The sequence below is a fragment of the Haplochromis burtoni genome, unplaced genomic scaffold (assembly GCF_018398535.1).
Source record: "Haplochromis burtoni strain Fernald_Lab_line unplaced genomic scaffold, NCSU_Asbu1 Contig_32, whole genome shotgun sequence".
Taxonomy (NCBI): domain Eukaryota; kingdom Metazoa; phylum Chordata; class Actinopteri; order Cichliformes; family Cichlidae; genus Haplochromis; species Haplochromis burtoni.
This window is the reverse complement of record NW_024582393.1, coordinates 2648874-2669589: the sequence shown is the minus strand read 5'-3', so window position 1 is coordinate 2669589 and position 20716 is coordinate 2648874. Positions and strand designations below refer to the sequence as shown.

At 43.3% G+C, this 20716-nt stretch overlaps 3 protein-coding genes and 3 non-coding genes across 10 annotated transcripts in view; 2 read left to right on the top strand and 4 right to left on the bottom strand.

The window, feature by feature from the left end:
• ubap2a (ubiquitin associated protein 2a) lies at positions 1–12413 on the top strand. Of its 3 annotated transcripts, none has more exons than XM_005918653.3 (27): positions 1–102; positions 1899–2036; positions 2343–2420; positions 2593–2703; positions 4814–4976; positions 5064–5144; positions 5228–5291; positions 5658–5755; positions 5925–5983; positions 6079–6149; positions 6296–6455; positions 6570–6840; positions 6964–7268; positions 7474–7700; positions 7905–8190; positions 8580–8619; positions 8743–8917; positions 9188–9239; positions 9527–9848; positions 9971–10062; positions 10178–10228; positions 10342–10435; positions 10514–10930; positions 11033–11137; positions 11211–11278; positions 11366–11557; positions 11660–12413. In XM_005918653.3, the coding sequence occupies exons 2-27, from the start codon at positions 1941–1943 to the stop codon at positions 11753–11755; spliced, it is 3774 nt and encodes a 1257-aa protein (XP_005918715.1). In that variant the 5' UTR covers positions 1–102; positions 1899–1940; the 3' UTR covers positions 11756–12413. The 3 variants fall into 3 exon arrangements, with proteins under 3 accessions (XP_005918715.1, XP_005918716.1, XP_042075340.1); XM_005918654.3 differs by lacking the exon at positions 1–102 and adding an exon at positions 109–639; XM_042219406.1 differs by lacking the exon at positions 1–102 and having other exon boundaries at positions 109–2036.
• Positions 12414–13199: 786 nt separating this feature from the next.
• On the bottom strand, positions 13200–19098 carry nop56 (NOP56 ribonucleoprotein homolog). The gene is made up of 12 exons (XM_005918648.2): positions 18976–19098; positions 18217–18306; positions 18013–18127; positions 17513–17677; positions 17109–17307; positions 16233–16420; positions 15720–15871; positions 15423–15523; positions 14721–14869; positions 14390–14511; positions 13991–14110; positions 13200–13747 (listed from the first exon to the last, which is right to left on the bottom strand). The coding sequence occupies exons 1-12, from the start codon at positions 18976–18978 to the stop codon at positions 13433–13435; spliced, it is 1719 nt and encodes a 572-aa protein (XP_005918710.1). The 5' UTR covers positions 18979–19098; the 3' UTR covers positions 13200–13432.
• Positions 14203–14270, bottom strand: LOC121814282. The gene has a single exon (XR_006054250.1). It is a non-coding gene; the product is annotated as a small nucleolar RNA SNORD57 (small nucleolar RNA).
• On the bottom strand, positions 15966–16084 carry LOC121814284. The gene has a single exon (XR_006054252.1). It is a non-coding gene; the product is annotated as a small nucleolar RNA SNORA26 (small nucleolar RNA).
• LOC121814283 lies at positions 16777–16912 on the bottom strand. Its single transcript, XR_006054251.1, has one exon. It is a non-coding gene; the product is annotated as a small nucleolar RNA SNORA51 (small nucleolar RNA).
• The window catches only part of mlnl (motilin-like), a 6671-nt gene continuing 4179 nt past the window's right edge, over positions 18225–20716 (top strand). For 2 of the 3 annotated variants that reach the window (XM_042219410.1, XM_042219411.1), the window contains exon 1: positions 18225–18355. The gene's annotated coding sequence lies outside the window, so the exon portion shown is untranslated. Of the gene's footprint in view, positions 18356–19427; positions 19847–20716 lie in introns of those variants that run through there. The other variant, XM_042219412.1, reaches the window with a different exon arrangement.

Sequence of the window (20716 nt, the reverse complement as noted above, 5' to 3'; positions counted from 1 at the left end):
AAGTTTAGTTGTGACCTGGAGACGAGAGATGAGCATCCACCGCGGCACCACGCGTCACGTGATCATCCTGTCTGCTGCTGGCCGAGTGAAGCGTGTTAGCAGGTAATAAAAACATATTTTCTTGCGATTTTCAACTCAGGTTTGTGTGTTTTCGGGTATTTTAATTACGTGCTTGTTGTCTTTTTTTGGTGACGCACCGGGTCGCTGGCTTTTCTGTTTCGTTTTCTCGAGGTTGTGAAGGATGTTTTTTCGCAATTTTTCTGTTGTCTTGTTTCCCGGCGAGCAATGTCGGGATGGGATTGTGCTTCGCTACGAGGCCTTTGCTTTAGATTTCGTGTACCTTTGTTGTTAGCTTGGTTAGCGTCTAGTTTACATGTTTGCGGCACGTCTGGTTTAAAGGCAACTGTCATAACATGGCGGTGTCGACCTTTAAATGCATATAAAGCTTAAAGAAGCCAGTTAGACCGCCGTTGGCTATCAACTTGGACCAGATTTAGATAGCATCGTTAGCTATCCGCGATCCCACTCCATCGTTTGTTCACTATCGACGCTACGGTCTCAGCGTTAGCAAGCTGGTAGCTAACTTCAGTTCTTGCTAGCGAGGACAAAGGGGACCATAACACCAAAGGCACAAAGTCGGTTAGTATTCAATCTAAAACGATGCTACGTGAATCTGATTTATTTTTCAAAGAGCGATATGGGATGTTAGCCGTTACCAAAGTGTCTCATTGTTAAACTCGAAATATAAGTAACAGCAGCGGGCTAATGTTAGCATTGGTTCAAAACAACCCTCCGCTTCCTTCGTTACTGGAATAATAACCTGTAGATAAATATAATTTAGACATTTGTAAACAGATATAAGTTAATGTATATAAACACGGGGCTTCGTGGAACTTGTCTCTGATTTGATATTTCTGGTTGCCAACATAAATATAGTAGGAATTGCGAAATGCTGTTAGTGGATTATTGTTTTGTTATCGTTTGTGGCCATGACTGTCGATACCCGTAATTGCGATGTAGTAATATTTTTATCATATATTTTTATTAAATATTTTTATTATATATACTTCATATATTCCCAAAGTCAAAAATATTTTTTTTTCTTGCTTTTTTAAAAGCTAAAATTCCTTTTGAAGCTTGGTCGTCCTTGTGCGTTAAGCTTTGTTCAGTCCAGTAGCCAATGGCAGCTTTGTATTTGCAAACGTCATTCAGGCACTTGCTATTGTTCTCTGACATAAAACAAAGTGGGAGAGTGGGAACATCTGTAGTCGTCCTTATGATGGACACTAGTGAAAATTCACTGGTAAACGTTGCAGTACAGAGTACTGAGAAGTCACATTGGCTGTATGCTTATGGGTAAATAAAGCCTTCCTTGTGGAAGTGATTCTGATACTGCTTACTATGTGCTTTTAAAAACATGTTAGCTGGTGCCAATGTAAAACAAGATCTGTATTGCACAGGACTATAGAAGTATAGAGAAGAATTCAGTATTTCACTGCAGAAGTTTGGTGCTTGGAGTGTGTACAACAAATTTGCTTTAAACTGTCTAGAAAAGCAAGGGGTGTGGGGTCAGGGTGTGTAGTGTTTGTTCTGCCTCGCACACACAGAGTTCTGTGCTGTTTGTAAGAGGACACTGGGTTGCTTTCCCTCCTTGACCCAGATTTTCAGCAAAGCTGTTGCGTCACCAGGCCAACTGTGGGGCTTACAGCCTCCATAAGGGGAGTATTCATATTTGTCCAATAAGGCTTAGGTATACCCACAGCACATACTTTTGGCATTCGGACTTATTCAAGAAAAATAAAAACAAACACTGACGCTCTATTCTAGCAACACAGTAACTGCAGTGTTATTTTCCTTTCCGTTCACTCATCAACACATGTTGTGTTTTCCTTCTGCAGATTTTTCTATTTTGTACATACAGAGTTTTGTATATACTGTATATGATGAGCTCGCTGGGCGGCGACAAGGCCCGGAGCCCTCGGGAAAAAGCGCTGCCAGCTTCCGCTCACACATCACAACCACAGAAACAAATACAGGTGAGCCACTGCATACCTATAACCACAGTTCTTTGAAATGCTGACATTGTAAGAGGAAAAAAAGCAAAAAAAATCAAAGCCCAACACAACCATGACAAGCAATTTATCTGACGATCAGTACTGAAAAGTATTTTCTTTTGTTTTGATTGCAGCTTCACAATCATGCACTTTATATTGTGACAATATAAAGTGATTTCAGACAATTCAAAACAAAACAAACATTTGAATCCATTCTCTTTATATTTCACATACTTTATTCCTCATTTTTCTCTTGGTAAAAGCTGTCCAATTGTTTCTGTGTTACAGGCTACTGCTGAGCAGATCCGGCTTGCTCAGATGATCTATGACAAGAATGATGCTGACTTTGAGGGCAAAGTTAACCAGGTTAGTGACCCTTAAGTAGTTGTCAGACTGTGTGGGGCTTATGTCAGACTCTTAGGGAGAATCAGGCTATGTTTTCATGTTCTTCCGTTAATCTACATTGTGCAATTTGTTTTTATCATTTGACATTACTAATCTTGTTTTCTAATGTTTTCTTTTTTCTTTTTTAACCAAGCTGATGGAAGTGACGGGGAAAAACCAGGATGAGTGCATGGTTGCGCTCCATGATTGCAATGAGGATGTCAGCAGAGCCATCAACTTCCTCCTGGAGAGCAACACAGACATGGTAAATGACAACTTTAGGTGAAATAAACGGAATAAATGCAAAGTACACATATAGAGCCTTTAATCTGCTTTTGACTGTTCATAACAGCCTCTGTTTGATGGTTTTTGAGATGTCTATTTTTTTTCTTTTGTTGAGAACAAGTTGCTGAAACTTTAAAACAAATGAAACATGAACATTTTGGTGTCATTTAATGGCATCATCAGGGTTTGCTAGCTGCTATCATTGTGTATACTCAGGCTGTATAGTGAAATGTTCAGTACTGTCACTTTCAAATTTTCATGTACTCTTAAAGTGGAGTGTGAGCCATTGCTCTGGATTTGAAGAGAACCTTATTGGTTAAAATAGAATTTAAGTAGTGTCATCTGAGCTCTGTCAGATATGCACATATCCACTAACATCAGTCTCTAAGCTGCGCTGTGTCCCTGTGAATACTTGTGTGACTTTTTTTTTTTTTAAAATCATGAACTGTTGTACAAAATTTTTCTTGGTCTTCTGTTCCGAGCGCAAGGTCAAACAGGCCACTAAATGCCTGGCAAGCACTTGGGTGTTGTGTCTGAACGTCTCAGCAGATTTGAAAAATACCAGCTGGCTCAGATGTTGAGGAAAGACTGTCAGGCTCGACTATCAGTATTGTTTTTGCTTTCATGGAAGCCCAAAAATAACAAATAGCTGGTTTTCCGTCTTACCTGGAAGTCTCTACTGTAATGCTATCATTGTTACGTAATCTGAAACCTGTACTGTTCACTATGTCATAAAGAAAGAGATGCTTCTGAAACATTTTTCTTATGCTGTAGGAGTAGTTTCACAATAAGGAAAATTGTTCTGGTATTTATTGTATTTATTTACACGTCACTGCATAGGGGTGGTCAAAAATCATCAACATCGCATCTTTCTTTTTCATGTTTTTCAGTGCCCTCTAATATCTGGCATGGCATGTCTTGGAGCAAAATACACAAGTTCATGTTGGGTTACCATTAGGCCTGTGGCATATCATATCATCTGCTATAATACGACAAAAGTGCCATATCACGGTACCAGTGATATGAGGACGCCGTGACTTAGGTTTCCCAGCATGGACAAGCAGACAAGCTCAAACATGTCTGACAGTGAGAGGCTTTTAGTAAGAAAGGGAACTACTTTGGTAACTTCCAACAAAGCACAATGCTCTGGCAAAATACTCAAGAAAAAAACTGTTCCCGCTAAAGGTGGGAACAACAAACTTGTTTCACCACTTGAAGCAAAAACATACCATTGAGTAGAATCAACCTAAGAAGGCATGTGTGACTCAAAAGTAAACAAACAGTTTAACCAGGCATAGCCGGAGCACTCGCTAACTGCACTCCATTTGACGGGAAGAACAAGAGGGGATTGCGATTACTAATTCAGTTAAGTGGTGGTGAAGGAGGGCTGTAAGCAGCTGATTAAAGAGCTGGTTAAAATACCTAAAACCTCAATTGAAAACACTACCTAGGAGTTACCTTTTAAATTGGGCAGTCTGCCATCAGTAGCTCATTGGAAAAGGATGTAAAATACCCTTCATTTTCTTCACAATAATAATTGCTGCTGCCTGCAGCTGCAATCACAGATAAAATGTTATTCAGTATCTTTTGTTTTGTTTTTTTCCTTTTTCCTTTTAAATTAAAGCTGCTTTTGAATGCTTCAGTGCTGGTATCTTGTTTTACCCCACCATATCTCTTTGATTTGGTACAGGTCTCCATCCCATCCCGGTGCCTCAGATCCTCCTCTTCTCTTCTTCTTCCTGTTCCTTCCTTTTGTCTTATTACTACCATGGGGGGCAGGGCTTTTAGTTGCTCTGCCTCTCAACTTTGGAATTCCTTACCCCCTGACCTCAGAAACATCACTTCTTTCCCCCGTTTTAAGTCCACCCTCAAAACTCACCTGTTCAAGATAGCCTACTCTGTATAACTTCTCCATGCTCTTAAACTTTGTTTTATTATTGTGTTCATTTCCTGTTTTTATGCTTGTCTTATTTGCTCTTATTTGCTTGGGTGTTTTGAAATAAAATGTATTATTATTATTATGTTATTAATCCAGTACTGTTTATTTAAGGTGTCAGTGTTTAATTAAAAAAATCCTTTTCTGTGTTCAGACCTCATGGGAAACAGTGGGAAAGAAGAAGCCCTTGGTGAAAGAAGGCCCATCAGAAAGCAAGGAGAACAAGGAGAACCGGGAGAAGAAGGGCGAAAGGGAGGCTAGCAAGGGTCGTGCCACTGGCAACCGCAAAGGCAAGGGGGCCAGTCGGAGCCGACAGGGTAAGGAACTTCAGTTTTTCAATTTTCAGTATTGTTTGTCCTACTGTTCATGTTAGTCACTTTTCTTTTTTGTTTCTACATACATAGCACGTCCAGAGGAGAACGGTGTTGAGGTGACACCAGTGGACAAAGGCTCGGATCGAGGTCGGAGGGTCAAAGGTGGAAGAGGTGAGCAGATGCACCAACACAGCACTGTCAATATAGCGAACACTTGAGGGTAAGTTGTTAACCTTTGTGTGACTATTACACAGGATCTGGAGTTCGAGGTCGAGGGAGAGCACCAACAGGAAGCAGGTTTTCAGCCCAGGGGATGGGGTATGCTGGATCATGCGCACGCACGCACGCACGCACGCACGCACGCACACACACACACACACACACAGTTTCATTCTTCTAAGAGTTTTAGGTGAAAATTAATACGTTTTCAATGAGAATGAAGATGTTTCATTTAGAAACTAACAGGATAAATGCATTCTGACAGAAATCTGAAGGCCAAGCAGCCAGGAGGGGGAAAAAAAGCCTGTTGTTAAGGTTTTTTTAAAACCCTGTAACTACGCACATTCTCATCTGGCAGTATTTTCTATTACTTCTATTACTAGAAAACCACTTTTTGTGTGTGTGTGTGTGTGTGTGTGTGTTTGTGTGTCTGTCTCAGTATTTGTCTCCTTAAATCTTCTCCAGGACTTTCAATCCTGCTGACTATACCTCAGAGGCTGGGACAGGGACCACACAAACAGAGGTTTGGGACACAACGACCAACAACAGCACAGATGGAACAGGTGAGCTCAGGAGAACACACATTCACATACAAACAGCTCATGGCTTATATATCCAGGTGTGTGCCCACAGAGCAGACAGGACCGTTATCCCTATCAGAGTTTGCATACTGCTTCTTGTACACCTGCTTATTCTGTCTGCACTTCTCACTTATTACTGGTTGTCCTCTAGTTGCCTGGAGGAATACTTTGGAAGACTGGGCAGCTGAGGATTGGAGTGAGGATGTTAGTGTGAGTTGACACAGTGTCACACATTACAGACTGGTAGTAGCAGGTATGTTTTGATGGTGTAACAATTGTGTGTCTGTCTTTGTGTCCTTCTGCAGCTCTCAGAGACCAAAGTGTTCACCTCCTCATGTGCACCTGCTGCTGAGAACCACATCACCCCTGGGCAAAGGTGTGTAACTTTATATTTTACACTTTTCTTGGGCAGGGGGGTCAAGAATTTCCTGTTAAGAGATGTTATATTAAATTTTTGCTTCTTCTTCTTCTTTTTTTGCTGTAATATATTTTCTAATTGGCTGAATGGACTCTGTCTGTTAGTCTGGACCTCGCTTCTCTGCTGCAGAAGCCTGTGGTTGGAGCAAGAGAACCACCTTCTTCTTCCTCTCAGAGTCTGGTCTTTACTAACTCCCATCATCACCAGCAGCAGCCCCACAGCCGCAGTGCCACCAGTAGCACAAGCTACGCACATGCTGCTCTGGTAAAAATACACTCTACACTCCTTCTCATGTCACATGGTCTTTGATCTGCCATGTGTTGTACAGAGATCCAGAAACAAAGATTGATGACTCTGTTTTCTCCTCTTCTGTGCCAGTCATCAGTGCTGGGAGCTGGTTTTGGGGACTTGGGCCAGGCTAAAAGGACTCAGGCCAGCCCTGGAGCTCAGATACTGGAACAGCTGAAGGGTCCTGGCTTGGGTCAGCTTTCCTCATCCCAGGCAACCCCTCCTGTCAGTAGCCAAGGAAGCAACACTTCTATTGGTCGACTGCCAGGCCTGGGAGCACCTGTACCTCCACCCTCCTCCTCTAGCTGGGACATGAAGACTTCAGAATCCAACACCACCTCACTGTCCTCACAGTACAGCCGTAGGTGTACAAATGAAAAAGTGGTGCTCACTTTTTTTTTTCTTTTTTGTTTATTACATAAGCATTTATATTCACTTATTTCAAATCTGTTCCCGGCTCCTTCTGGTTGTTGTGAATCTGCAGGTGAGTTTGGTCTGCAGCCAGAGCCTTCTCTTGTGCTGAGTCAGCTGGTTCAGAGGCACACGGGCCCCTCCTTGCCTTTGGCGCGTCAGACGAGTCCACAATCGCAACAGCAAGCACCATCTGCTTCAGCCTCGCCTGCTCCCCAACACACCAGCACTCCAGCACAGGCAGGCCCGGTGATGGCTCCTGCTGGTGCTAAACCTCTTGCCCCGAATGCAGGGCTGGACCCTCAGGGCAACAGCACGACACAGCAGCAACGGGTACAGCTCAAAGGCCAGAAACGAAGGATACCTCCCACGTCAAAGGTAAACAGATAGCAATGGCCTTAAGCTCTCAGATAAATACTTAGTTACTCACGAACCTTATGGCCCGCATGGGGTTTTATTTTTATTCTTTTATCCTTAAGTGTGCTGTTATTATTAGAATTTTACTTTTGAGTCAAACCAAAGTCATCAGTTTTACACACTTTATATCCAGGTGCTAAAACTTGTTTCACTTTCTTTCTGAAAGATCCCATCCACTGCAGTAGAGATGCCAGGCTCAGCAGATGTTCCTGGACTGAACCTCCAGTTTGGAGCGCTAGACTTTGGCTCGGAATCGGCGTTGCCAGAATTTGGAGTCGTGGATAATTGCGTGAGTGCAGCATCGAGGGAGTCCACGTCGGCCCCTGCCCCAGCACCACCTGCAACAGGACCGGGGGCACAGAGCCAGACGAGCCTGTACTCTAAACCGCTCAGGTACTGTGTCGCCTCTGATCACTTATTAAATCTTTCTAAAACAATGCAAGAGCGACGCATTTAACAAGATGTATCCCCAAAACACTGTGTATGTCAGATGCTGTGTAAAAGATGGATTTAATCATAGATGACTCAGAATGGAAAATGGTACATAAAGTTTTAAACTGTCAACCTATCTGTACTTTTCATTTTGGTGCCTTGCAGTGAGTCACTGGGCAGCCCTCTCTCGGTGGCCCTGTCTTTGCCCCTCTCCTCATCAGAGCCAGTTTATCACTCCTCCACAGTGGCTTTGCCGAGTCTCACCTCCTCATCGTTAGGGACCGCAAGCTCAACCAACACTCCTTCCTCCTCTTCAACAACCTCAACCACCTCCGCCTCTGTACCTTCCTCATCTCCCTTCTCCACGGTGGGGGGGAGCTATGATGGGACCATGCCCCCTCACACAAGACTGGCATTTTCTCAGAACAAAGAGGCCACGGGGCCAGTGATGGTGAGTAAAAGGGACTAATGAGCAGTAGTTCACAAAATCTGTCCTCAAAGGTGGTAATCTTTGAATGGAGAGGGGGGATAAATTAATCTTTGACCATTTTCTATCTTTGAGGTCATTGGTCATCAACGCAACCAGACAGTATTACTTCCTGTTGTAAAAACAGTGTCACTCAGAAATTACAGGTCATGAGTCATTTGCTCAGTCTCATACTAACTTCCTGTCAAACATGATAAATTTGTTTAGGGTTGATTTCCACTGTCTTGCCAAATAATGTCAACTCTGAATTGAATTCAAGTTTTGTTGATACAGTGTGTTTGTAGATGCTGTAAACGTTCTTATCTGTTATCAGTGAATGAAAACACAGCTGCTCTATATTTTCTTACCACCAGAACGGTTTGAATGGTGTGAGGACTTCTGCTGCTCTGGACAGTGAGTTACTTTTGATTAATTGGTCAGTTGAATGCATATTTGTTGCTCTTTACAAATGTCAACATTCTTCATTTGGCTAAGCTCATTCAGGTTATTTACACGATTATGTACTCCCAATCTCAGCTTCATCAGCTTCTTCTACACCAAAACCAGAGTCACCGTCTATGAACATCAGCACCAACGGCGCCTCAGCTCCTTCCTCCCATTTACCGTCTACCATGCCTCCACACAGCTCCACCACGCTCTCCGGCCTGGCAGCGGACCTGCCCTCAGTCAGCCAACTCAACTCACTCAACAGGTGACACACTTAAACACACACAGTAACTTAGTATAGCTTTAATTTAGACATTTGTGTTCCCTACTCCGAAAGAGAATACATACTGTTTGGGTACCCGTTACCATCTGCCTGCTGTTTCTTCCAAATGGTTGAAAGATTTTTTTTTCTCAGTGTGTCATCTTTAAAAAAACAACAACAAAACAAACGAACAAAAAACCAACCTCTTGACTTGTAGTGCCTCCTTGTACACTTGCTAATGATCACACATTCCACTGTGCCTTCCCTCTGCAGTCATGTCAGCAGTCATTCCTCAGTTTCAGCTCTGGGCTCCAGCTCTCACACTGTAAGTACCTGTTTGTTCTCTGTGTGATTTCCTCTGCAGCTTAATAACATGGAATTATAACAGGCTGATGTGCCAAAGTCCTAATAAAAATAAAGCCAAAGTAGGCTTAAAAGCATAAATGTCTTGATTATTTGGGGAGGGGATCCTAGGTAAAGGACCCCCTGCCATCTGGGTGTCTCCAGTTTAATAACCAGTATAGGCAGCATGCCTTAAGAAATGAAATCTGCAGAATAAATCGAATAGAACTACTTCAATTCAAGCCACTTCTTTTGTTTCTTTGTCTACAGTACACCAGTGTTGACAGCAGCAATGTGAGCTCTCTGGCTCCCTCATCTGGCTCTTACACGTCATCCCAACCCACAGCCTCAGCACTCCACTCAGCCCACAACAGCAGCAACAGTAGCAGCAGCAGCATCAGCCACCTGTCCAACATGCCCAGCATGGGCAACAACATGAGCAGCACAGTTGGCGGTATTGCTGGTACGAGCGGACTTCACTCAGCTGCTACCGCCACCAGCAGTACAGTACTGGGACTTGGCTCCAATGGAGCTACTGCCACATCCAACCTCTCTGCTCCAAGGACTACACCCCTGCTCTCCTCCTCCACTGGTAATGCATTAAGGGCATTGTTTTCACCTATACCACTGGCTCCATGATACCACCTTTTTAAGTGGCTCTAATTGGAGCCCTTAGATGTACATTAAAGTAAATGTGTGTTATTGTATTGACAGGTAAAGCTCCTCCTAACCTGTCCCAGGGTGTGCCTCCTCTACTGCCCAACCAGTACATTATGGGCCCAGGGGGGCTGCTGCCTGCTTACCCAGTAAGTAGACCTTCTAAGATCCAGAGTCACTTTTGTGTGCTTGGGCTTTTGTATTTACACATGTAGTATTCTGTAGGATGTGTGACTGAGCCTTCTTGTTTTTTGTGCCTCACAGCAGATCTATGGCTATGAGGACCTGCATATGCTCCAGTCGAGACTGCCAATGGTGAGATGAATTGTTACGCTTGTGGGACAACTCTTTGTTTGTCATCTCTTTAGTGCTTGTTCAGATTTTTAGGTTGTCGTGGATCCTCTCCTGATCCTCTTCTCTTCCTTTAGCCCTCTTTGCAGGATTACTATGGAATAACATTCCCTGGCCCCGCAGCAACTCTTTCCGGCAGAGACGGGAGCCTTGCCAACAACCCTTACTCAGGTAAAGCACCTTAACTCTTGGCTGAAATCCTAAAATCCGGTGTTTATTCTCACTTGACTTCTCTCCTGTTTTTGCTAGGTGAAGTCACAAAGTTTGGCAGGAATGACTCCACCTCCCCAGCTCCCCCCACAAGCCTTGCGGCGCCGCAGCCTCCCCAGGCTCAGAGCCAAGGACAGAACCAGGCGCAGCCTCAGCCTCCTCAGGCCCAGCCTCAGCCCCAGGGCCAGCCACAGCACCACAGCAGTCAGCAGGCCTTTCTGCCGCCAGGCTACAGCTACACAGGCCTGCCTTACTACCCTGGAGTGCCCGGTGCCGTACCTAGTGCTGCTACCTTCCAATATGGCCCCACTATGTTTGTTCCTCCTGGAGGGCCAGGACCAGCTTCGGCCAAGCAGCACAGCATGGGCCTCGGCCTGGGAAACCCTTCGGCTAGCCCCTTCCAGCAGCAGACACAGCAGCAGCCCAGCGGCTATGGCCAGCACACCTTCAGCTCAGGTTCCTAAAAACCGATGCCAATGCCTGTCAGCACTGGCAATTCGAGCAGGGTTGTTACTGTGATTTGTTTGACAAGATGAGACAAGATGTTTTCTTTTCCAGGGTACGAAGAGCTGACAGCAGGGCCGGCGGGAGTGGAATACAGTAAAGGGTACAACTCCTCTTCACAGGCACAAGCCAAATCTGCTGCTACTGGCCCCGGGAAAGGTACAAAGAAAAGACACTGTTGCTAATTTGAATTTTTAAAGTCCAAGTTTTAATTGTACCGTTTTTCTACCAGGGGTCTCAGTGACATCCAGTAACTCCGGTGTGCCAGACATCAGTGGAAGTGTTTACAATAAGACCCAGGTGACAAATGTCAGCTGCACACCCACCCTGTTGTGTTGCTGTGCTGTTTGTGCCTTTACTAATAAATCATCCCTTCTCTATCTGCAGTCTTTTGATAAGCAGGGTTTCCATGCAGGAACCCCTCCTCCCTTCAGTCTGCCATCAGCGCTGGGGGGTCCAGGGCCTCTGAACCCTGGAGCAGCTCCTGGAGGCTATGCACCTGCCCCATTCCTCCACATCTTGCCTCACCAGCAACCACACTCACAGCTGCTGCACCACCATCTTGCTCAGGATGGACAGGTACAGATACTTCCCAGCAGTCTCCTGGGTTTCATCTTTGTCACTTCATACATGTTTATCTGTTTTGGGATGTTTACCTGTTTATTGATGTTTGATGTTCAGGGTGGTCCGAGCCAACGTGGCCAGTCCAGTAGCCTGCAGCAGAAGAGCCAAGTCAACAAGTCGGGCTACGGCAGCTCCCCTTACTGGGCCAACTGAGAACGACTACACCTGTGATGTGTGCGTGCACCACACCAGTATATCTGACTGACAAGATCATAGAGGGACAAACGATTTACAACACAAGCTAAAACACACACACTACCACCACCCCCCTCCCCTTTGCTCTGTATATCCCCTTTTCAAATTTATGGCTGTTGTATGTAAAATATATTTATGTATGTATTTATACAGTATATATGTATTGGTAGGACATAAAATGTGGTTTTCTGCATTTTTTTTATTTTGAAGGACATTTTATTTCAAAATAATGGAAAGATGAGAATGCTAAATCATGGAGATGAAGATGGTGAATATACTTGAACACAAGCATCTTGTGATGTGGATTTTTTTTGTATGCATACATGAACTGAGAATGATGTACATAGATTATACCCATCATTTTCATGGCAAAAGCCTTTTTTTAATTTTAGAAGAAATATTTTTTTTGTAACTTTGGTCTCCCGCATCTGTGAATCCTTATATTGAGGGTGACTTGAGTTGATAGCTAGAGTTTTCTTTTACCCCGTTTCCTTCCATTTGTCTCTCATTCCCTGACTCTTACTAGTTGGTTGGCTTGACCAGCCAGGCCTTGGATTTGATGTCATTTTAACATTGGTTTAATCCTTGTTGTCCAAATTAAAATTAATGAACAGTTTCTATCGATCTGGCATCAGTATTTGCTTACTACACTTGGAGGTTATGAATTCAGACTGATACTTGGAAAGTATGACAACAAAGGACTGTTGATGTGTAATCAAACAATGTTGCTCAGGGCTGACATTTAACAGGAAGTATGGGTATCGGCACAGTTTGAAGCAGTTCAGCAGAAACTTTAAGCATTTGTTCCTTGTTAAATAGATTACTGATCTTACAACACAGTGGCCACACTCTTGTTTTGACATTCAGCAACTTTGAAAGTCCACAATGGTTTTGCCACTGTCCAGACCTGCGCTTACAAAAGTGCACCCTGTATAAATACACACTGCAGTTGTTTCAGACCTAAAAATTTAATATGCTGAAGATCTATAGACAAGAGTACATCAGATTTTCTTCTTGCATTAAGTTATGATTAAGCTTCAGTTAGCCTCTGCACATAATTGCCAAAAACTAGCCTTTCAGAAAGTCTGTGCATGCATGACTATTTTAGTTATGTCAACAGTCCACACGAAAATATGTGGACTAGCCTCGAGGAGCAATGGTGTATTGAAATGTGCCTGCCTCGTCTCCATAACGATGAGGACATTCAGTACAGTGACTTTTAAATGCCAACTTATATAATCAAGGTCATGTGTGCCAGGTGAACCGACTGGACGGGGTATGTTACAGTAGCACATGACTTTTTTTTGGAAAGCTTCCCAATGATGGTTTTCAGGAAATATTACCTGTTAACAGTGATGCTGCTCCCCCCCCCCCCCAAAAAAAATGTTTTTAACAAAAACAATAAAGCTTGAGAGGCAATTTATTTTCAGAAGTGCAGGTAAATTCTACCAACTCCAAGGCACAGTTATAAGCATTCATTAGCAAAATAACCTGCATTCATACAAAAATAAGAGACAGGACAACAAAGCTACTGATATACTAGACATACAGTTAACGCCCTTATGTAGGGGTTATCTGAATTAAAACAAAAACTGTACACAAAAATAAGAATTTTATTGTCCACACATCCATTCTTTACTCTGCAGCATCTTTTTTCTTCTTTTTCTTTTTCTTTTCAGTCACGGGTGTTTCTGGGGTTTCCTCTGGCTGTGTGTCCATAGCATCAGTTTTTCGCTTCTTTTTCTTTGCAGGAGTCTCAGTTTCCTCAGCTCCATCCTCGGCATCTGGAGCTTCCTCCGACTCTGCTTTTCGTTTCTTTTTCTTCTTGGCTGAAGTCTCTTCTCCATTTTCTCCAGAGGGGGCCTCCTCTGCCTGTGCCTCCATCTCCTCAGCTGCTTGTTTCTTCTTTTTCTTCTTCTTAAGAGTGTTGTCCTCTTCTCCATTCTCCACCTTCAGACAAAAATAAATAAATTTAAATATCAGAAACACTCTTTTCAATGCTTGGAAGCCTGAAAGCCCAATGGCTGTGATACAGCTTTAATGTACGACTCTCTTCAGTGATCAAGCCCATTGATTAGGACCAGCCAATGGTTCGGAGTCTGCTTATATGGCATGGCGTACACTGAGAAGAGACCATGTTTGGGTCCCATCTCAAATCATAACATGCCAAGGCCACAGAAAAACAACACTTACCTCTGTGTCACCGTTAGCTTCTCCATTTTCTCCAAGTTCTTGTAACTTCTTTTCACGCTTCTTACGTTTCTTTTCCTTCTTCTCTAGTTTGCGTTTGATCTCAGCTGCAACATCAGTAGCCTAAGATGAGGAGAGAGAAAAAAAACCCCCACGACAAATTCAGTTAAATCAGGGTAAAACAATGGGATTTTCCCCCCAGAGGTCCAGGGGCTGCATCAGGCTCATTAAATCAGCTTTTACCCTCACTGAGATGTCAGGGAAAGATGTCTCATCACTTACAGCATACAGAGATTGAAAGAATCAAAGATACTTTTGAAATGTCTTACAGGAACTTGATTCTCCATTTGTTAGGCCTTTGACAAGACATTTAAAAATCAATAATAAAAATCTCAAGCTAACCTCTTTGAGAGCCTCTTTCATGACATCCACATTTTTCCGTGGTACATCGCCGGTCTCATAGAAAGACAGCCGCTCTTCTACCTGTTCACGCAGCTTGTCACCAAACACGCTTGTGGGCAACTCTGTAAGAGAGCGAGAAAACTTCAGCTTAATCAACAAGCAGCGGATTATACTTGACTAATCAGCGTCCCTAAAAGACATGTGGCTCTGCTCAGGAGAAAGCTTCTCAACACCAACCCTAAGGCTGAATACTGTTGACGAAAAATATGAGCATCACTGCAATGATGCCACATGTATGTAAGCCGATGCAGGCGTGTGGTGGGTCACTCACCTGAGAAGCAGTCGATGCGTGAGGCGATCGTGCACTTGTTTGCCAAATATCTGGAGATGCGGCCTTTGTTTTTGGCAGCGGCACGGCCGATGAAAGTCGAGTGGAAAATGAGGCCGTACTTGGGGGTGTTTCCACGCGTTTTCAGGGCTCTGTGAAAATACAGCTGCTTTCATAATCAGGATGAACGGCAGGTGTGAAATGTTACCTTTTCACAGTCTATTGCTCAAAGTCTACACACAACAGTTAACCGGACTTGAAATACGCAGGTTTAACATGCAGTTTATCAGGAAGGACAACTACCAGTGACATGAGGTTCAGCCACATCCAAATGGCAGTACACACATTAACATATATAACTAATATGCGAGCAACTTAACAGCTCCCTCTTGTGGACAACATTAAAATATGCACATTGGAAGGCACTTAAAAGAACACATACAACTTAACTTTGCAGCTACGTGGATGCTATCGCTAGAATTTAGTTTTAGACACTGTTGATGGCAACTTCAAACATTCTGTACCGTTAGCCAAATTTCTACCTCTGTGCTGTGAGTGGGTGCTCAGACTGTGGGTGTGCATTTGGGCGAGCAGGATCACTCCAGAGGAGACTGGGTCTTCTCCAGTCACCCAGCTCTGCTCCAGCCCAGCCCTGCCATCACTGCAGCCACTTTTTTCCCCAGCAGGGAGGGGGTGCCCCAGTACCTGAACAGGGCCTTCTCTGCTCCCAAGATCTGAACCGTGGATGCTGGATACTTGGCGAGGTTGGTCAGACTGCCGGCGTGGGAGATCAGACGCGCTCCAACCTGGAGATAAGACAATCTGTTATGGCCCCCTTAAGCAAAAAAAAATAAATCACAATTTTGACACTGGATGCAAAACACAGTATGAGGACCATCAGCACCGAATACATTTTTCATCACACTGGCTCAGTGGATTGACAGATTTTGGTATAACATCATTGGTCCGTGTGTCGGGGTTAAAAATAAAACTTCGACTCACCACTTCTCCAATCAAGGCTGCCAGGTTTGGAGCCACTTGGCTCATCTTAGACCGCAGATACTCCTGCAGCTCCAGCCGGTAGGCAGCCAGAGACACGACACGACTCGAAAACCTCTCGATGTTAATCAGGTCAATGGGAGATATATCCATACCTGAAGACCAAACAACCAGAGGATGATCAGCATTATATTTTTAGCAGGTGCTGCATTTGTGACATTTTAAACCAGTACATGGCATGAAACGTGAGATTGTTTCTCCCGACAGGATCCGCAGTGAGGATGCATGCCTTCACTACAGGTTTATGAGAGAACTACTCTACCCCCCTGTGTTAGACACCAAGGACACTTGTAGTCCAGAGTGGGCAAAAAAGGGGCACAATGTGGAGTATGTGGATGAACCAGAGTCAAGCTGGCATAAATTAACTTTGGATATGGATGAAATTAACTTTGACCCAAGCAGGATGTGTATTTGTGAAATTATGCAGCACATACTCTGAATGTGTGGTGTACTCACCCATAGAGGAGCGTGATGCATCCAGGATGGCCTGAGCCTTGGCACTGTCCATCACCACCTCCTCTAAACTTTCTAGGTTCTCCTCTGACAACTCCTTCCTGTTTCCAATGAGCTGAGCCAGGCGGCAGTACATCGAGTTGTCGGACACAATTTTGATGAGCTCCGGAAAGTGGTAGCCATACCATTCACTGTAGATAAACAAGAGGGTGTTAAAACTTTGAGTGCAGGATTTTTGGACTAAACATTTAAATGCTGAACTACCCATTAAGATGGCACAAAGTTCAAGACTGCTGGAAAAATATCCCTTTCAAAATTACAGCTTCTCCTTCTCTTTAGATATCCAATTCTATTCACAGAGTCCTGTATCGGTAGGAAAAGCCTGGAGCTTTTAAGACTTGAATGCTAAAGCTGACAATAACTGATGCCTAAATGTTCTAGATGATCTTGCACTCTGACAGTTTGCACCAGGATATTTCACACCAAAATGAATGCATGCGTCACAACACCCCAAACAGCTACAAGATGCTGAGCTAGTAAATATACACGATGTTCCACCCAACAGTGTTGCCTCACCAGATAACAGCTGGCAGAGCAGAAGTGTTGGGAGTAACTGATGTACCTCCTGTTTCTATACAGTCAGCACTCTGAGGTGTGCTGTCTGTGGTAAGCATTAGGAGGACGCCCCAAAATGTGCGATACCCCGAACTACAAAAAGCCTGATGCAAATCTGTCAACAGAAAAGCCACAAAACTAGAGGTTGACATTAAAAAGAGTGAAAGATTAACAGCATGAAAGTTTAACATGTTCCCTAAACTGTTTAATTTTATGCAAAAACCAGTTAACCAGTCCTTTTACTGTGTGATGAAAATTTCCTACCGAACACGCATGGAGAAGGTGTTGATGTCTTTGTCCAGCTGATCCAACAGAGCAATGGACTGGATGATCATGTTATCTACCCTGTTGACATTAAACTTGACTTTAGCTCTGGAGTAGCTGTGGCCAAGACCCAACTGTGCCTTGGAGGCAGCCATGGCAGTCAGACCTTTCACCAGAGAGTGGAAGTGCAGACGCAAACCTGACGGGACAGGACAGATTGAGAAGGTTTGCTGAGTGTTAAGAAGAACACCAACAGAAAAGTGCAGGTCCAACGGCTGTTCAGATTTTCAGTATGAACCTTCACGAGTTTCAGGATCACAAGCTCACATCACAACAGTCCACATTATTTTATAAACAGTATCGTTTTGCATATTTCGAAATAACTCTCAGGTAAACATTCTCACCTCGCGTGATCTCAGCCACCACCCCTCCAGTTTGGATTGAACTGCTCAGTTCTTCTTGTAACGCTGCTCCAATCTTGCCATCAGAAACCCCCAACACTGATTTTTTCTTCCCAGACTGGGGCAGATTGGTCTCTAGGAACAGCTTCAGGTCAGCATGAACTACACCTGCAAGGGATGGAAGAGTTATATCTGTAGACATGTGGTTGAGATGGAAAGCCATCTATAAACTGCAACACGGACTATTGTGATATTATTATATTAAAGCCCGATAATTTGCCATCTCAGAACAAATTGGATATATAATTAAAGTAGTCTCATTAACAATTATTACAGATAAAAGAACAAATCAAAATCTGTCCATGTCTTTCCTCAGGTGTTCAGGGTTGATATGAAACTGTCAGCACAATAACTCAGTGGATTGACAGATTATAAAAACATCATTACAGCTGAGAACTTTTCCACACAAGATTTTTAAAGAGAAAAATGATAATCATACATACCTTCAGAGATAGCGTTCATGTTCTCCAGGGCAGCCTGGGCCGACTTAAAGGGGAAGAAGGCGGCTAAGCTCACCATGCTATTAAACTTTCCGAGGCTCAGCACGCTCGCCTCCACCTGACACGACACAAAAGCACAATTATCAGTGCTCTGCTTAAAGAGCACACAAAACAGATAGTACACAGGAGTTAGGGAAGGGGACGCACCTGGGGCAGCAGCATGCCGATCTCCTCCACTTCTTTGACGGCGAATAGCGCATAGCCCGCCGCGTGCTCGAACAACACGTGCAGCAACACCTGGGGAAGGTGATCGTGCACAATCGAGTTAGACGACAGATGTCAACAGGTAACACTTGCAGCCAGCAAAAACAGGAAGGTGTTTCTAAAACTACGTTCAGATCAAGTGTTTATTAGTCCCCACGTGCTGACCAGCGAGACACGAGCTAACTTCACTTTCGACTAATTCCTAAGCTAAGATTGCAATTTTAGGCATAAATGTGCAGTAGCTTTTTCAAAAGTGTTTTTCTACTTCAGGTTTAGTTACCATTGCTTTGTCGTAACTTTCACACGTAACCACGTTGCAGTCTCGATGAACCCACGTGTCGACCTAGGCCCGCGATTAACGTGCTTGCTAAGAGCTAGCTTGTGCTAACACGGCCCCTAGAAAAGTACAATACCTGCTACAGCACTGTCAATATAACAGTGCTTCTGGTACGACTGCGACTAACACAGCTGGACACATCATTAGTCACTTTAAGTCTTTAAAGTAAGATATTTTTCCAGCTAATATCAGCACTAGCGGAACTGCTCCCCAAATGTCGGAGGGCCTTTAGCTCGACAGAAGTGAACTAAATCTAACTAGACATTTGTACTCTTAAAACCCAACTAACTGCAAAGAAACTTAAAGTGTATAGTTTAATGAACAATTTGCAGTCATGCCAAAATATCCAACCCCGCTCAGCTTACCATGATTGGAAAATCTCCGCGGCAGCACGCAGTTCGTGTCTGCTATGCTGCTTCACCTCAGCAAAAAGACTGCGTCCAAGCGTTTCAGCAAACTGCAGCGCCGCCCCAAATCCCGCGGTAGCAGCTTTGACATCGCGAGACCCGACCGAGAAAGCTTCAATTTGCTTCCTTTCCCCAATTTCCTATGCTGAAGAAAAAAAAAATTAAAATATAAGGTTCTAAATATCTATTACGGAAGCGTAGAGCTACGGAAGCGTAGAGCTGCCACCCAGGCCAAAGAAAAATGTATCACGTACGTTATAACGTGAAAAGTTTATTGTTCTAACAAGATACTTTTCCTGTTTGTACAATATACATTGTACGAACGTGATAATTATGTATATTGTAATAACGTGATATTATGTTGTTCAAACGTGAAAAGTATATTGTACAAACATGATAGTATATTGTACCTGGGTCGTGCCTGGGTGGCAGCTCTACGCTTCCGTAATCTATAGCCAGGGACTGTAGTTTAAAAAAATACAGACTACCACATCGGCAGACTACCACAATTGATTCCAAATCTTACAATTAATATGCGATTTTGAAGTCCAGTTCAGTTTTAATTAAAGGCGCTTAACAAAAGCATTACATTAGCTGTTTAAGAGTTACAGCAAATTTTTATACAGTGTCCCCCCGGGTTAAAAACTAACTGTACAAAGTAGCATCATTTTAAATAAGATTTATTTATTTTTAATTGAAGGAAAATCCTATCCTGAAGTCTGTAAACCATAAATATCACCAAATGCTTTTTTCTTCCTTGAGATGCTCTGTTATGCTGGCACTCTTGCCACTTTGGTTGCTGCTTGTGTGTGGGTCTTTCTGGATTCAGGTTTGTGTTTAATTACTTAAAAATGCTATATTAGGTTGGGATCAGATAAATAGGCAATTGAAGAATATCCCATTTCATTGCCATGGCTCACCGGTTGTTTTTGCATTATCCCTTGGGTCATTATATATTTGCACTGTGAAGTGTTGACTAATCAGTTTTGCAGTATTTGGCTGAATATGAACAGAATACCACCCTGTGCACTTCAGAATTACATCTTTAATAATCATTAGGTATTTCTCTCCATATTTTTCTCTTCTTGTCATTGTGGTGTAATTAGTCAACATTTACAACACTTACTCAACTTTGCAGGTTCTTTATATGTTTAATGGCATTGTTCTTGAGTGTACCTAGTGGTTTGCACCTTATTTTTATCCATGAACAGCTCTCTTGATCGTAGACTTGTTACAATGACATGGTTACCAAATCTAACCAAGTCAAGTGTTTTTGTGAATGTTTTTTTAACTCCTTCGGTTACATCAACATTTCTTTGGAACTCTCATTGAGATTAACTGTCAAAAGCACTTGAATTAACGCCAAATGTTTCCAGCTGCTTTATTTGTCATGAAAAAAGGGAGCAGAAAATTGCTTGTTAGGGACCTGTCCAATTACCTTTGATCCTTTGAAAATGGGGGACTTTAGATATCAATGACTGTAATTCCTAAAAAGTTAATGCAATGCACCCCCTGAATTTGCTGGTCCCCCCACAGTGTCCCCCCACCTCAATTCTGGGAGAGTGAGTCTTAAGCTGCTTCTGCTCAGCTCTGCTGAGAATCATTAGTTGTGGTTGGAATCAATCAATCAATCAATCAATCAATCAATCAATCAATCAATCAATCAATCAATCAATCAATCAATCAATCAATCAATCAA

Bases quoted from the DNA above. Each gene is read 5' to 3' on its own strand.
- ubap2a (XM_005918653.3), top strand. From the start codon at position 1,941: ATGATGAGCTCGCTGGGCGGCGACAAGGCCCGGAGCCCTCGGGAAAAA. The intron at 4,977-5,063 runs GTAAGGAACTTC...CTACATACATAG, and splicing joins GGCCAGTCGGAGCCGACAGG to CACGTCCAGAGGAGAACGGT. The intron at 10,229-10,341 runs GTGAGATGAATT...CTCTTCCTTTAG, and splicing joins TCCAGTCGAGACTGCCAATG to CCCTCTTTGCAGGATTACTA.
- nop56 (XM_005918648.2), bottom strand. The intron at 17,678-18,012 runs GTATGTATGATT...CATCCCTTGCAG, and splicing joins CATGAACGCTATCTCTGAAG to GTGTAGTTCATGCTGACCTG. The intron at 14,870-15,422 runs GTACTGGGGCAC...GTATTTTCACAG, and splicing joins GCAGAGAAGGCCCTGTTCAG to AGCCCTGAAAACGCGTGGAA.